Source organism: Rattus norvegicus, chromosome 3, assembly GCF_021556685.1.
Source record: "Rattus norvegicus strain SHRSP/BbbUtx chromosome 3, alternate assembly SHRSP_T2T, whole genome shotgun sequence".
Taxonomy (NCBI): domain Eukaryota; kingdom Metazoa; phylum Chordata; class Mammalia; order Rodentia; family Muridae; genus Rattus; species Rattus norvegicus.
The window spans coordinates 129267218-129284312 of NC_141536.1; the positions used below are offsets into that span (position 1 = coordinate 129267218).

Here is a 17095-nt window from a genome sequence, read left to right on the forward strand (position 1 = left end):
TTCGCATTTATTGTAACCCTTTTAAAATCCCTTCTAGAAACCACAAGTTTATATGCCCTACCCCACTTAACTTTTTATCGTTTATATGTTTCCTGTGAAGATAGACAGATGGAGCTGTTCCTTATCGAACACGTATTGGTAACCGAGTAATATAAGTCGGCGTGGTGTCTTCCTCTCCCCCCACCTCCACCCCACACATGCACCGGCAGAGGTCCACTCTTTCAGTAAGAACCCACTCATTGGAAGCATTTAAAATGGATGGAAAGATAGAACGCAGCCAGAATGTCCTAAAAGACAGTGAGGTGCATGCTAATCTAATTGCCCGAGATTGCAAGTTGGGCTTTGAGAGCAAGTCTTCTGCATTGGCGCCCCCTGCTGGATGTGAGGGTGAATTGTCTTTGAAATTGAAAATGTACCTTTTCAACTGAGGGCATGCTACTCAAATGGCAAACCAGGTCTTCTTCTAGAAAACTTTTCTTCCATGATAAACATGCCAAGCCATTCCTAAGCTAGCTTCCCAAGAGTAGAAATACTCAAGTAGAAAATTACAGCTGAGACTCACAAATAGGGAGGGAAAACGTGCCCCTGGGATGTCTGTTAGGGAGTGTTAGGACCTGCACGGGAAGGCAGAGAAAATCCTGGATGGTCTGCTGGGTAAACCCCTGTGTGAGAGCGAGAGAGCGCTGCATCTGGGCCTCTGAATGTGAATTTCTTTTTAACTGCCAGAAACAGTTCCTTGCATTCCCAAGATGTCTTTCTTTCTCTGTCTGTATTCTCCAGTTAAGGACCCTCTCTGTCTCTGTCGTAGTCACACTAGAAGGGACATGGGAACCAGACTAATTTTAAAGGCAGCCTGACACCTACAGACTTCAGACCTATTATGAAATCTCCTTTGTGAAGTCTGCCTGTTGGGAGGGAGCTGGCAGATCTTCTCCGGCTTGACACAGTCCGTTTGGTAGGGAGGAAAGGGAGGGATAATTGGCTAAGTTTTTGGCACATGCTCTCGAACCAGCTTGGCCTTATTAAGGGAACAGGAACAACCATGATGAGTCTTTCCTCCCAAGAGCAAAACCCAGTGCTGTCATCCTCATGAAGATTCTCAGCGGCAGGTGCTGTGTGGTGCTGTTATATATGCCACTTACTGCAGTGGAGATAAAAGCACACTGAGAAGTCACTGGCTTCTCGTATTCAAAATTGGGCTGCGTCCCCTGGGAGCTGAACAAACTGAGTAGATTCTGCACATACTCGGGAATTCACTGACTGCAGTCTTGGCCACAGTGGAAGCTGTCCAATGGGTTGTTTTTCAGAGTCTCTTGGTCAGCAATCTTCCTGCTCTGTGACATTGGCTACGGAAGTCATTCTGTGTTCTACAGGCATCTGGGATGGACTAGAAGATACCACACTGCCTCCCTCCTGGATCTTGCTTCCACAGAGCCTGATTCCATGGCCTTCTCTGTCTAGGGGAGTCTAGTGTGAGCTGCATTCCAATCATGGATGCAGGGAGGATGCAGGGAGTCCCAAGGGAGGAAACAGAAACTGTCATTCTGAGGCAGCTCAGAAGACTCAAGACATCATTTCTGCCCTGTCCCCTTGGCCAAACAAGTGACAAGACATACTGTGTTCACACAGAAGGGAGATAGCCTGCTCCTGGACAGAAGGCCTTATGGTCATTTCTACTTCAGATTGCTAACTTCTTATTTTCAGTTTTCTGTATATAACTACTTCTTATATGTCGTTCCTGTGCCTTTAGATAAAATAGTAATCTCTCTTTCCCTTTTCACAAAACTGTTTTTGGAGATCTCCCCAAAATTAATTACAAGCAGGCCTTAACTTGCCCTTGGGAGTATATTTTCACTGCCCATGAATTCACAAATTTTAAGACAAAAAATAATTAGCTGCAAGTAGCCAGCCTCCATTGCATCTGCCCATTTAGTTATTTTTTTCAGAGTCATACAGTTGATCAGCATAATGAATTCAGGACAAAAATGTATGCATTGATATGTTAGACCACCATATACAAGATAAATGAAAATAAAAAATCAAAAGCACATATCTAACAAAAACATAAAAGGCATAGAAAATCAGCCAAGCTCCTTACACTGAGAATGTTACTTGATTCAAAGCCGAAAAGAAGATTGGAAGTAAACCGTGTTTGGCATCTTTGAAAATGGCCGGCAAAGGGAGAAACACTTCCAGCACCAGAGTGAATATTGTTTACTTCAGCATTGTTTTTACCTCGAGCAAATCCTGGGAGAAGAGACGAGTACAAATGCACCTATTTATGTGGGGGGCCTCTTCTATTTCATGCTTCCAATTCATCTCTCCGCTGTGCTTTTGGGGAGTCACGGTACATTGCTTGCAATTAATTTCAGTGTCGCATATTAGCCATAAAGAGATATTTCAAAAATTGACTTGATTTTTTTTTCTCCCCCTGTAGTTTTGTTGAAAGATGAAAGTGGTCCAGAGGAAAAGCAAACTGCGGAAGGAATGGAGGGGCAGAGCCAAGAAGCAGGTGGGCTCAGGGTTCTTTTGAGGAGTCTCCTAGGCCTCATCCACAGAGGTGAACAACAACTTTACTCACTGTTATTGCTTGAAAAATGCTTGTGCCTTTTCAAAACCTGATTAACCCAGTGTTCCTTCCTCTCTCCAGTTCCATTAACTCGTAAGTTGACTGTGCTCCCATATAAAACGGTACAGTCTTATTACCTATTCCATTTCCTTCTTGGAATAACAGATTGCCTAGTAATGCACTAAGGACTGCAGGCCAAGATCGGAAGCACAGCATCAGAACTTGGATGACATAGAGCAGGTCAAAAATGAACAGACTGAGTTAGAGAAAGAAAACAAAAATGAAATTATGACGACTTGAAGAAAATGAAGAAAAGGCTTTCTCTCCATACTAAAGGAGGTGTTTTAACTCTTTCGAACTTAATTTCGAAGAGCCACGAGTCTGGCTCTCTGCATGTTGTAGATAGTGCCAGACAGCCAGACCAGCATCTCACTCCCAACCGCTATAAGATAAAGAACCTTCCTAACATCACCCCTATTAAGAGAAGTCATTGTGCCTATTGATTATATTGGGTTACAGATTCTACACTGTAGATTATAAATTAAGCATTTTAAATAACCGCTGTTATGGTTCAAAAGGGACTGAAATCATTTTTGAGTTATCGCCACCCTCCTTACCCCATTTCTGTCCTTCGGAATGTTGTCCTTTGAGAGCATGATAGCCAGAACCATAGGGTTTCCAGCCTTACCACCAAAATAAAATCATCCCCTTTCCCTTCAATCTCCAAGTTATTTTCCTTATTCTATTGTGCCCTGTGGGGGGATCATGTTTTTAAAGAGTGAGCTCTGACTCCTGTGCCCCACTACATCCTAGTCAATATGCTGAGCTCTCAGAATTAAACCAGGCAACTCCTTAGAAGATGAAGTTGAAGAAGGCTAATCAGAAGATGCACTGAAGCAAGCCAGGAAGGACCGAGTGTGCCTGTTGCTAGGTTGTCAGCTGGTCCTTTCCTCTGAACAGAATGAATTTTTGGTACTCTAAACTGTTCTTGTATGATGGCCCCTACCCACTACCCACACACGGTTGCACTGTGTTGAAGGTGGGGCTCACATGAAAAACTGTCACTGTTTAGGGATGATATGTATTAGTCAGCTGCTGGCTGAGGAGGACCTGGTCTGACTCTTGAAGTTTTATGGCTTGAATTCATTTAGTCTTCTGTTCTAAGCTGTCTTTATTAACATTGTTTTTCTCCTATCACTGTACACACACACACACACACACACATTCACATAATGCACATATACATGCACACGTATACACACATATATGCATGCACATGCACACAAACATACACACATACAGGCATACATACAGGAACACACGTGCACACACATTCATGTGCACACATACACATTACACACGTGTGCGCACACACACCAGTGCCCCAGTGCCTATGTTTATCATTCATCCTTTCCCCCTATATCAGTTAGGTTGTGGTAGTTTCTTTTTGGTTTTGTGACCACTTTCTGAGAGGTCAGAGAAGAAGAGTATAAACCTTCTCTACCTATTGGATATGAGAGCATTACCATTCAAGATGGCTCTCTCCTAGGTGGTTTTTGTGACATCTCAACTGTCTTCCTCAGTGCTTCATCCAAGACAGTGTGCTGACTGGTGGGAGACTATCGGCAGGGTCCATTTAGAATTGTGAACACTGCTGATCTGCTCATTTTTCCTCTTCACAGCCTCCTCTGATTAAGGCAACAGAACAAACAAAGACATGGTTTTAGTTGTTAAAGCCCCTTGACCTGCCACTAGTTTCCAAAATAAAAATAGCTTGCTTTCCTTCAACATAGTTCCCAGTGCCAATGTTGATTGCATAACTCTGCAGGTCTCTTCCGCATAATGGAAAAATGCGGTCTCAAAATAGCATAATTTATTTACAGGTTCTGACAGCTGTCACCATCAAATCAAATGCAATTGCATATAGTATTTATCAAAAAATCAATAATAAATATATATCGAAGGTTGACTGCCTCCCCAGCACTGTGTGTGCATTGCAAACATTGCATTTAATTCCTAAAACAACATCCACTGTTCCTTGAAGCTTATAGTCTGATGGGGGAATACCAACAATAAACAAATCAAAAGGATACAATTATCAGACAGTTCAAGTAGCTTGCCGAGTAAAGAGGTGAAATTGTGGTAACCCTCAGAGGGCAACTCTAAGGAGGACTCAATGGGGAAGTGTTGCTTGAGATGGTGTCTGAATACTGATGTGGTGAAAACCCCTTCTAGACAGAGGGAACAGAGAATAAATTAACTTTAGGATGGGGATGGGGAGAGGGGTGTGACTGGAGCAGAGTGAGCTCAGTAGAGTGTGAGACAAGTAAGAAATCATAGGCCCAGATTGTGGGCAACATGTGCTTTAACTGAGAATTTATTGGAACATTTTAACCATTGGAATAAATGATCTATGTATTAATGAGTTTGTTTTTCCCAGGGGGTAAAAATGGGTCATAAAGGTAGAGTTAGGAGATGACTTCAGGCACCATGACAGAGGGTTCCGGAAATAGAGACCAAAAGACTGAAATGTGGCACATTCTCGAAATAAGAAGCAACAGGGTACAGAAGTTGGAAGGCTGGGTGGGCGGGGCACATGGGGAAAGAGGAATCCCATGCAGGTCATAGGAGTCTAGCTTCAGTGTCTCGGGGGCAACAGTATCACTTAACTGCTCCATGGAAATCATTTTGTTGAAAAAGTTAATCGTTTAGCTTTTGCATCAACAATTTGAAAATATGTGCAGACAGCCATAAGGGATGTCACATTAGATAAACACGTTCATATTAGGGAGAGGTGAACACTAAAGACCAGGATTAGGGGACACTGTGATATAAGGGATATTTAAAGCCTGGGACTGAAAGGAGAGTCAGTGAGAAGAATATGTAATTGTCAAAGGCAAAGGAGCTGGGACGTCATGACATCTACATCCCTGTCAAGCAAGGCAAAGGCAGCCGCTACAGTGATATGTCTTTAAAAGATCAGGGATGGGGCTAGAAAATGCTACTGAGAAGTCAAGTCAGATGGACAGGAAGAAAGGAAATTGTAAGTGATGCTGCCTGAGAGGGAGACTGAGGCAGGAAGATGTCAAGTTCAAGACCTTTTGGGGTTGTCTCGAACTTGATGGCAAAGAAAAGAGGCCAGCACCTTAGAAGAGAGAGTTAGGAAGACTACTAGAAAACCACACGTGGCTTATGCAGGGTTTCGGGAATGAAGGCGCAGAAGGCAGAGACAATGATTTTTTTCAGGCAGTTTTGCTCTGAAGGGAGATGAAAATCGGAACATGCGGTGACTTAAGGGAAGGTTAATGGTCGGTGCCTTTTGTTTAAGTCAAAGGTAGTTGATGCCTAAGGAAAGAGAGTGATCCGCCTCCCCTCCCTGTCTACCTTCCGCAGATGCTATTCTGTGTTCCAATAGAGGTGCAACCTGAAAGTAACAACCATAGGTAAAGGACAGATGAAATGCTAGAAAGTAGGAAAGTGTCCTTGAATTGGGTATTTTATCTCTAAATCTGTGACTGAATAACTCTAAGAAAAATATGTATATTGTTTTACCAGTTGGGAGATGACTTTAATACTTCCCTATATCCTAATTTACAGTTTTAATGCTAGTAGATAATTATCTAACACTTTGGAGGCCAAACATGAATCAGATCCCCATGGTTCTGGTGAGACCAGTAAGAGAGATGAGCTCTGAATGGGCTTAATTGGTACTGTGAGGTGGACAGTCTTCCCTATCCGTGGTGTCCATTCTATAACTGGGTGACATGATATCCCTGCATATCTCTGGGTGCCTATTTTGAGTGGTCCCCTTCTCCTGGACTACACTGCTGACAGCCACAGAACCACTGTCCAGCTGGACAGCCCAGTGGATTGGCAGCCCATAGAAGTGCTGAGCTAAGCAAAAGCAAACTCTAAAAATCACACAATTGAGGCACTTTGTAGAAACTCGCATGGGTATACATTACCACCCACCACAAATCCAAAACAGTATTCCATTCTTTGAGAACTGTGGAGGAAGCAAAATGCTACTGGTATTGTTGGCATACTACAGCCAACAAACATGTGTTCCCCAGAATGCATTTTGTATTTCATTGGCCTCTGTCTTATGTGAAGATTTATGCTTCATTTTTTATATATAAAAAAATGCATTACAACCCTCTGTCCCTGTAAGACCATTTGGTGTGTGAAGGATATAAACACCTTCGCAGGCCAGTGGAGAGGCAGATGTAGGGAAGGAAAAGCCACAGCCTGAAGGTACTAAGCCTGAGGCCTTTCTTTCTGTTTTATAGATGGTGTCAACACCACCCCAGTGCCCAGCCCTGCTTCTGAAGACAAAGCTGAAGTCCATAAAGATGAAGGTATGAGTCCACATCTAAATATCACAGGTCTTTAAAAGTAAACAGTGTGAGGTTTGTTTATATGGGCAACGGATGCAGCAAAAGTCTCTATTTTGAACCCACTCTGCTCCACGCCCTACTGAGCCTCTGCAGAATTTCTATAGACATTTACATTTGTTCCTCTAAAAATAATGTTCATGAATATAAGAGCAGGCACAGAGGAAAAAAGATGTTTATCTGAAACTCAAGACTTTGTCGATTCTGCTGTTTGTAACTATTCATAGACAGAAGTTTGAAAGAGTGGTGTGGAGGACCACCTACCCGAGGCCCATGGCTTAAGGGGGAAATGTTTGAAAGGCACCCATAAAAACCAACCTGAGGCATTTCTATGGACTCTTACTAAGAGAAAGCCCACGTAAACCAAGAAGAAACTAATACCAATTAGGAGAAATTTTGACTGCTGTAAAGATAAGTGCCACAAAACAGAGGTGCAAATGCTTTCAAACATAATAAAGGAAAATAAAAGGAGGTCCTCCTCTCCTCTCCCTTCTGATTGGTGGGTAACTCTTCCCATAAGAAATAATGTTTGATATCTGCCATTAGTACCTACTAAAGCCAGACTAGACTATTATATTTGAACAAATGGGTGTCTTGTAAGCCATATCATCGACTTGGAACTTAAGTATGTACTTTGAATCCATTTCTTCAATCCAATCTGATTTGAAAACAGGCACACAGTGCTACGAAGACTTGCTATTCTTTGAATCTGCCAAAGAATCAAAATAGTCTCGAAATTTTAATACTCCTTTAATGGCATATATAATTCCATGTCCCATTGCCTGGCGAGTCTCTGTTTTAAGACATGTAGTTGAGGGCAGTTGATAAGAATATAAAATGCTGGGGGCTGGAGAGATGGCTCAGTGGTTAAGAGCACTGACTGCTCTTCCAGAGGTCCTGAGTTCAATTCCCAGTAACAACATGGTGGCTCACAGCCATCTATAATGCGATCTGATGCCCTCTTCTGGTTTCTGAAGGCAGCTACAGTGTACTTATATATAATAAATAAATAAAATCTTTAAAAAAAAAGAATATAAAATACTGGGTTATATTCTTGGGGCTTAATCCTAGTTCTGCTACAGTTACTTAGCTAACTTTTGACAGATAATTCAAGAAGTGAACAAATGATTGCCGAGGAAATACTTGGTGAATTTGTACTTCAGTCTTTCCTTCTGTAATGAGGAGAAGAGTAATGTCTATCTTCAGGCTAGGAGCATGAAACAGGGGGCCAAAGCACTCTCTGTGGAAGCATGAGGAGCTGAGTTCAGATTCCAAGCACCTAAGCCACAGGCCTGTAAGAACAGAACTCAGGAGTCTGAGGCCAAAAGATTAAAAGTTCAAGGCAGCATCAGCTACACTTCAAATTTGAGGCCAATCTGGGCTAGATGAAACTCTGTCTCAAAAACTAGAAATAATGAAAAACAAAACAAAACAAAACAAAACAAAACCCTCTAAGTCTAATGACCTATATACAGACACGCCTGTAATCCCAAGACTGAGATTTAGGACAACAGATCACTTGCTGCCAGCCAAGGTGAGCTCCAGATTCATTGAGAGACCCTGTCTCTAGAAAATAATCCAGAGAATGATAAAAGAGAATGCTCAATGACATCCTCTGGTCTCCTCCATATACCTGTGCAAATACATATCACACAGATACACAGACACACACACACACACACACACACACACACACACACACTCAATAGATAATATCAAGCTCACAAAATATCACAACACAGATCAGTTTCCTTGCTGTTTCTCTGGCCCTTATATAAATCAGACTTTCCAGAAGACAGACCAAGATAGATAATTAGGAAGTGACTTGTTTATCAGAAAGAGAGCTTGAGAAATCAATGCCTTTAATAGAAACGGGAAGGAAATGAAATGGCTGAGGGGAAGCGCCAGTGCACTGATCCCAGATGACATTATGAAGATGAACCATAATGGGCAAGAGGACCCAGCCATAGATTCTGGTGCTGGCTATCCTGGGAAGGGATGTGTGTGGTCTTGAGTAAAGCAGTTCCTTTCTATCGGGTAAATGTAGAACCCAGAAATGGATGGCATGTGCAGGTCCCTGGGAAAATAACTGTTTCTTCCCAGAGGAGATCTGACTGGACCAACATAATGTCCAGGATACTGCTGTCATCTTGAATGGTCCCCTTTCTTGTTTATTGCTAACTTTCAAAGGACACTTTCCTTTATCCTACATAGGCATGTGTTCAGATATCTCTTATTTCAAAAATACTTGACATATCTAAAAATATAATTCATATCAGAGTTCCTGAGAAACTTAGTCATTTTACAGAGAAATAGACTGATTGTGTAACAGAAAGGATGATACTTTTTTAAGCAAAAAGAAGGAGAAGAAGAAGAAGAAGAAGAAGAAGAAGAAGAAGAAGAAGAAGAAGAAGAAGAAGAAGAAGAAGAAGAAGAAGAAGAAGAAGACAAACAAACAAAAACCAGAAAAACCAAAAAAGATATCTCAAGCATTAAGCGTCTCATAAAATGGAAAAGCATTATGAGGTTGAACGGCAGAGAGTAAGAAGTAAGAATGAGGAACGATCTAATTTGAATGCTTCAAGCTGAGATTTCGTGCTGTTGAGTTGTTTAGCCGGGAGACATCACACCTTCATAAAACACGCTGCTTGTGATATTCTTGATGCTTTTAGGATCTCACACCGTTAATTGCTCATGCAAGGATCAATTATTTTTCAGAATACTTTTAGGAATTTTTTTTCTTAAAATAAGACTTTTAATGGTGCTAACTCCATCAAAGAATTGTCATGTATCACAAATGTATGAGATTTGGGGGATTTTGCAGGAATTAAATTGTTAATTTCTATTAACTTTTTTATTTGGGAAACATGTTTTGTAATCTATGTTAGTATGTAATGTGGTTTAAATTATCAGTAAAACATATAGGATGAAGATTTTGCCTTCATCTCCTGAAATAGCACGCATGTAAGGGCACTGCTTTTTAAATGGATTATCCATTCAGACTTAGTCTCTGATGCTTGCCAAGCTGTCATCAAGATTGACAGATGCACAGTTGAGAATTAAGAAAAAGAATTTTCCATTGAAATCATCCAAGATTGAGGTCAAGATGAGGTTAAAAGGAAATCATAAGTGTTCAGGATTCATTTCAAACCTTTTCTGTTATTAGCTTTCATGCAGAAATATCTGTCCTCAGTGACACCAGGGCTATTTCAGAACTCTACAGTCACAAGATCACTTATAGAAATGCTTATGACACTCTCCGCTGTAAGTGGCAGAGTATTTGCTGCTGATCAAAGGTCCTAAAGGAGCTCTGTTCTCTTGACTTTTTGGACACTTCACTCCTAAAGGAGCATCTTCCACAGGGCTTGGAATCACCCCTGGTATGGAATGGCCAGGCTCTCACTCCAGAATGATACCCGTGGTGTTTACAGCTCAGCTTTTCAGTTGGCTGTGTTTATATTTGCTAAGATTCCAGTCTACACTGGAAATTAGCATCTTCTAGAATGTAGGAGTTGAAAACAAGCAAGGAAAATGAGGTGACTATCTTTATTCCTGGAACAGAAGGTGTTTTTTTTTTTTTCTTAACCGAACAGTTATGTGAAAGTTGAAAAAAAAATTGAGAAGTGTTAGAACCTAAGCATAGTCTACACTAGCAATTCTCTTTGAGTGCCGTAGACAGACTTCCCACTGGGAACCAAGTCTGGGTGTTCTTGGCCATTTACCCACGTAAATGTGGATTGTGCAATTATTGTGGCGAGGCGCGACTCTCTGCTTAAAGATCACAGGAGGCTGTAGTCTCTACACTGAGGAAGACACCTGCTCTCAGTGAGTCCTCATGGCTGAGGAGTAGGTGGGACTTGAGTTGAGAGGATGAGGTAGAGGGAGAAGGAATATGCTAACGAATGGCTCATCCACACAGGGTAGGTTTGAGAGCCAGGACAGAGTACTTTCAAGGTAAAGCTGGCCCCGGGAAATATCCTTGACATTTGCTAGGCATTCTGAGATTATTTGCAGAGTTGAACATGAACTTATCTGTTGAGAATTTCTCCCTTTACTGTTATGGATGCTCCTTTTAACAGATTTTATAGTTTAAATTTTGACAAACAAATTCTATTTGAGTTAGCAAACATGTAAGCAATCAGATGAAAGTCCATAAGACACAAGAGTCAAATGCAGGAATAGAGAATGCTCTGACTGAAGAGCCGGTGTGATTGTTAAGTGTATACTTGTCTCCTTAGGTCAGGAGCACTCTCTCTTCCAGCTGTCGCATGTTTTTCATGTCATCCTTACCCACTGCCAAGACACCTTACTGGGGAAGGGGTGGGGGAAATGCTGTGCAAACACATCCAGATTCACCTGCCTTATTATTTAATCAGTACCTAATTTGAATTTGAAGGTCAACTAGACCAAATCATAGGCTCATTAATATTAAAATCAAAATCAATTAATACCCAGGTGCACACCCTAGCTGTGTCCCTTTGGAACTCCATGAAAGTCACGCCAATGCTGTCTGGCATTTATGAGGTAGGATGTCACCTGAGAAAGGATTTCTAAATCCTTAATCTAGTTTCAGACCTGGTGGAGGTCAAAATGACAGGAGGAAAAGAAAAAAGGAAAAAAAATAAAGCTGGAGGGAGATCAGCTATGGTAACAGAGCCAAAGAGGAAAGGTGAGGTCATGTATGAGGAAGTTGAATGTAAGAGGTGATCATTGGTGGTGCCATGTTCGCCGTTAGAGTGGCCAGCCATGACAGCTCAGAATTGCTCTATTTCTTTATTCTTTACCTAAATTGCTACAGAGAAATAAAACATTGTGCTACCCAGGAAATTGCCTTAATCTCCATCTTCATATGAACTTTCTTAGTCCATTTCCTGCCCTTATTAGCTCACATTCCCTCCTGAGAGCTTTATCCTGATACCCATCATAGCAGGAGCAGATCCATACTAGGTCAGCATGCATGGAGGGTCTGAATGCACAACAGTGCCTCTCAGTTACCCACTCTTGAACTGTCAGTCTGACTAAAAGTTGCTGGAAGGTGGCTACCTTCTGGTTCTTCAGTGAAGGGGAAGGAACTGAGGCAAACAACATGTCTCTAGCGACCACCACTGCTTTATATCTGCAGTTTATGTCCCTTGTTTCTCAATAAGGAGTCTCAGATAAGGGGAGAAGTTAGCGTATAGGAGGGAGGGAGGACTGCTGATGTGACCACCATACGTGCTACCTAAATGAGATTGCAGCATCTGTCTTTGTTTATAGAAATAGCATGCATTCACTTTAGAACATTTTTCTAAACATTCAGAACATTGTTCTTATAGAAAAGTATGAAAACTAAGAGCAGGTAATGATTTCCCCTTCAAGGATTAAATTGCAAACATTTTTTAAAACTCTACTCTGTTGCTTCATTTAACAGCAGACCATGAATATTCTCTCATGTCTTTTAAATATGCCTCAGAGGCATGGCTTTTATTGGAGGTATGACATTCTATCATCTGCTGTCCCACCATTTACACTGTCAAAGCCCTAACATTGAATTATTCAGCTATTTACAGTTTTCTCCATTGTAAGTGACAGAAATATGAGGCTCCTGCATTTTAGATGGTTAGTGTGTGTGTGTGTGTGTGTGTGTGTGTGTGTGTGTGTGATCAGTTCATCATAAATTTCTGATCCTTTGCTGATTTACTAGGGAAGCAGTTAAAATGTCTTCCTTGCGTGTGTGTATTTTCTTATTTTTAAAAGCAAGATATGACTATAAGGAAAAGAAGAAGAGAAAAATATGATCTGCAATTTGAATTCTGAAAAATTAGCATTTGTAAAACACTGATAAATGAACCTAGGATACTTTTCTCAGCAGCCACATATATTATATAAACATATATTAAACATATATTATGTTTTATTTCTTAGGCTATTCTACAAGGCATATCTGTTTGAAATTATTATTTAAACATAAAAGTGGATTTGAAATTCCATTCAAATTTTTGAACTTTTAACTTCTCATACCTTTACTTCCTAAGAAACAAGCCTCCTACACTTGCCTAGTCTCCACTTTAATTGTTTCTTGGTTCTGTGTTACATTTTGAACAGGCCAGAAACATTCTTTACCTCTTGTAAATATTATAATTATTTCTGCAAGAAAATGCTAATAAATAAAAAAGTTCCAATGCTTTGTTATTCAATAACTATGTAGCTGTTTTTAAATATATGTTCTTTGTAGCAAATTCAAACAATGCAAAGACACGAATAACATTAAAAAATGATCCTTTTACCTTGAGATTATTAACATTTGCATCAGGGAACTTTCTTTTATGTATCTCTGAGTAGTATAAACACAATATCATATCAGCAAAGTATACTCTGTAACATATACAATTTGATTTTAATGTAATTTTCTTTTTCTTATTTCCTTTTCACCTTCCAATTATTTTCAATGTAAAGCACAAGAAAGCCCTAACCATCTAATCTTGGTTGCCAGTTTTCGAGGTCGAAATTCCATCTGTAACTTGACTAAACGATGGCTTCACTGGCATGCTCTTTAGTCTCTCCATACCTCATCATTACCACATATTAAAAAAGAATGATAGCAGCACCTGTGTTATATAAGGCTATAAGACTAGCATTCCACCCATCTGGAAACTAAGATTTTAACTATCATTAAATAAATGTTTGCTCATTTACAAACACCGTGTCATATTCTCCATATATTTCTGGATCTCACTTTGTTATGAGCAGCCAAGCTTCATGGAAATCACTCTCAGTCTCTCTCTCTCTCTCTCTCTCTCTCTCTCTCTCTCTCTCTCTCTCTCTCTCTCTCTCTCTCTCTCTCGATCTAATTCATCCACTTTAAAGCTCAAATCCTGGCTCATAGTTCAGCTGGATCATGATTTACTCAGCGATTCTCCTTTGATGAGCAAACACTTTCTTTCCGTTTTATTGCCATACAAACAATGTTGCAATGGCTGCTCTTGCCCATAGATCGTCATATGCTGGTGCTTTTATTTGTATGGGAAAGATTCCAGGAAAGCAGTGCTTTACGGAGTCTGTGTTCTAATAGACATTGCCAAAAGGCTGCCTCCAAAGCCTGTAAGAAACCCTATTTCTATCAGCTACTGCTGCTTTGTTCTTTCTAACCTTTTCCAGCTGAATGGGTACAAAACAACGTGTCATTGATGTTTTTAAACATTAGTATTATTATCTCAACTTTGCAGGTAATAGATCCAGGACATTCAAAAACCAAAACAACAACAACAACAACAAAAACAAACAAACAAAAACAACAGTTGAGTCACACAAAAGGATAGAGACAGAATTTGAAAACTGAGCTTATCTGAACCCAAATCCTATCTGCTACTCTGTCTCTCAAACCCAGCTTTAGGAGCCAAGAGGGGCCTTTCTTCCTGATGGAACAAGGGGCAAAGAATGGGGAACAGGAGAGAGAAGGAAGGGCAACCCAGGAGCGCTATTCCAAGAGCCAAGTGTTCAGAGTACTGAATTGAGGCACCAGGGAGAAAGAGCAGCTTGCAGATAGCCAGCTAACTTGTTCCTCATGAGGACCCAGACACTAACATGGTGTCAAGTTATGACGACATAGCATTCAGATATGCTCCTCACTAGGCAGACCTCCCAGTCCTTTTGCATCAGATTCAGGCTTCCTATGCCTGCAGGTGTAGCATTTACTTCCTGTTACTTCCCCAGTACATCACAGGCAGAAGTCTATGTTTGACTTGTTCAGCATTCTGTTAAAACGCTGACTGCACTGTAAAGCCCACGGACAGTCCTAAGGTCCACAGCCAGTTGCCTTCCGACCCCTTCCTTCTCTTCCTTCCTTCTTCTGCCTTCTTTCCTTTGTAGATTGTCTGAGAAAACATTTCAATGACAGCAATTATCAACGCACGTGTTTACCTTTCACTGTTTCTTCCCTCCTCATTACTCAATGCTAAACTACCCTGCTTCCTGTGCATTTGTTTATTGAATTTAAAATCCCACCTTGCTCTGTCAATATTAGTTGTGTGTGGCACATCTAACCTACCTGGAACTAAATAGTAGGAGAGTGGGCTTCAGACCTCATTGTTTAGCTGCTCTCTACAGAGCGCCACACTGAACAAAATCAGTCACCGACGCTTATTTAATTTAACCAAAGGAAAGGAAATGATTGTACAATTCTGGTGATGAAACTCCAAGGGTTTCTTAGAGAATTTAATTGAGAACCATACATCAGAAGAGATACTTCCTATTAACTTTACAAATATGGGTAAAAAATTATCTGATTTTTTCCCTCAAGTGAATTAGCTAAGTGAAGACATAAAAACAGAATCTGCCACGGAGAGTGGGCAGTGCACAGTTCCTACCATGGTGCTCCCTGAAACATAGTTTCTATTATTAAGGTATCTAATAGGAGAAGTTGTTTTTCACCACTATCTGATTTCTGAAGTAAATTTTCTTTCCTTCCTTCCTTCCTTCCTTCCTTCCTTCCTTCCTTCCTTCCTTCCTTCCCCTCTCTCTCTCTCTCTCTCTCTGTCCTTCTCTCTCTCCCTCCCTCCCTCCTTTCCTTCCTTCCTTCCTTTCTTTTTGACTTATACTAGTTAATTTTTTAAAAAACTTTACATCCCAATCCCAGATACCTTCTCCTCCCAGCCCACGCCTCTCCAAGCTTCTCTGGCAACCTCTCCTCCTCTTCTTCTCTAAGTAGGGGGAAGCAATCCATGTGTACCAATCCACCCTAGGACATCAAGTCACTGCAGGACTAAGCACATCCTGAGGCCAGACCAGACAGCCCAGTTAGGGGAACAAAATCTACAGGCAGGCAACAAAATCGGGGGCAGCTCTGTTCCAATTGTTGAGGGACAATCATGAAGACCAAGCTGCACATCTGCCACACATGTGCAGAGAGGTTAGGTCCAGCTCATGCATGCTCCTTCGTTGACGATTCAGTCTCTGGGAGCCTCCAAGGGCCTAGGCTACTTAACTCCATTGATCTTCAACACAACATGGCAAATTACCACCTAAGGATGGGATCCAAGATAGAGACAGGGACAGTTTCAAATGGCAAGACTTCACCATCAAAGGCTCCATGAGAAGCAGTACCAGACTATGAATCTACGTCTGATTTGATGCATTTTTGTGATAAAACTATGATGGAGAGTCATTCACTCAGGAGATCCTCATACTTTCAGTCTGGACCATCAAATGTTGTACCATAAACATGGCCATGTGTGAGCCCTGGTTAAACCCAGTTAGTCACAAACAATGCAAAAAGACGTGACAGGAGAGTGGCTTCTTGGGAAGAGTTATAGTTTGTGGGAGATGGGGGAGAAAAGAGAGTCTGAGATAACAGTGAAATCAAAAATGTATCATTTAACATACCACAAAATGTATCATATACTTATATGAAGTTCTCAAACAAAGAAGCTAAACAATGTATCACTTAACATGTCACAACATGTATCATATAGGTATACGAAGTTCTCAAAAAGAAGTTAAAGGGTAAAACAAAATGAGCCTTAATGTTTTATAACTACAAAGCTTTGAACTTAGAACTGTAGAATATTTCCATTCACATTGATCAGACTACAGTGAAGAAGAATAAAGGGCCCATGTTGCTTTTACTGTGAATATTTTCATGAAATAACATGTATAATTAAATAAGGAAGCTTAGACCATTAGTTCTTTTTTTTTATTAACTTGAGTATTTCTTATATACATTTTGAGTGTTATTCCCTTTCCCGGTTTCCAGGCAAACATCCCCCTCCCCCCTCTCCTTCCTTATGGGTGTTCCCTCCCAACCCTCCCCCCATTGCTGCCCTCACCCCAACAGTCTAGTTCACTGGGGGTTCAGTCTTAGTAGGACCCAGGGCTTCCCCTTCCACTGGTGCTCTTACTAGGATATTCATTGCTACCTATGAGGTCAGAGTCCAGGGTCAGTCCATGTATAGCCTTTAGGTAGTGGCTTAGTCCCTGGAAGCTCTGGTTGCTTGGCATTGTTGTACATATGGGGTCTCGAGCCCCTTCAAGCTCTTCCAGTTCTTTCTCTGATTCTGTCAATGGGGGTCTTATTCTCAGTTCAGTGGTTTGCTGCTGGCATTCGCCTCTATGTTTGCTGTATTCTGGCTGTGTCTCTCAGGAGCGATCTACATCC

At 41.0% G+C, this 17095-nt stretch overlaps 1 protein-coding gene across 8 annotated transcripts in view; it reads left to right on the forward strand.

Moving 5' to 3' along the window:
• Macrod2 (mono-ADP ribosylhydrolase 2) overlaps positions 1-17095 on the forward strand; it is a 2026216-nt gene that overhangs the window by 1859684 nt on the left and 149437 nt on the right. For 4 of the 8 annotated variants that reach the window (NM_001428715.1, XM_087654462.1, XM_087654463.1 and 1 more), the window contains 2 exon segments: positions 2438-2560; positions 6859-6927. In NM_001428715.1, the coding sequence (NP_001415644.1) occupies positions 2438-2560; positions 6859-6927 (192 nt within the window). 8 annotated transcript variants of the gene reach the window in all.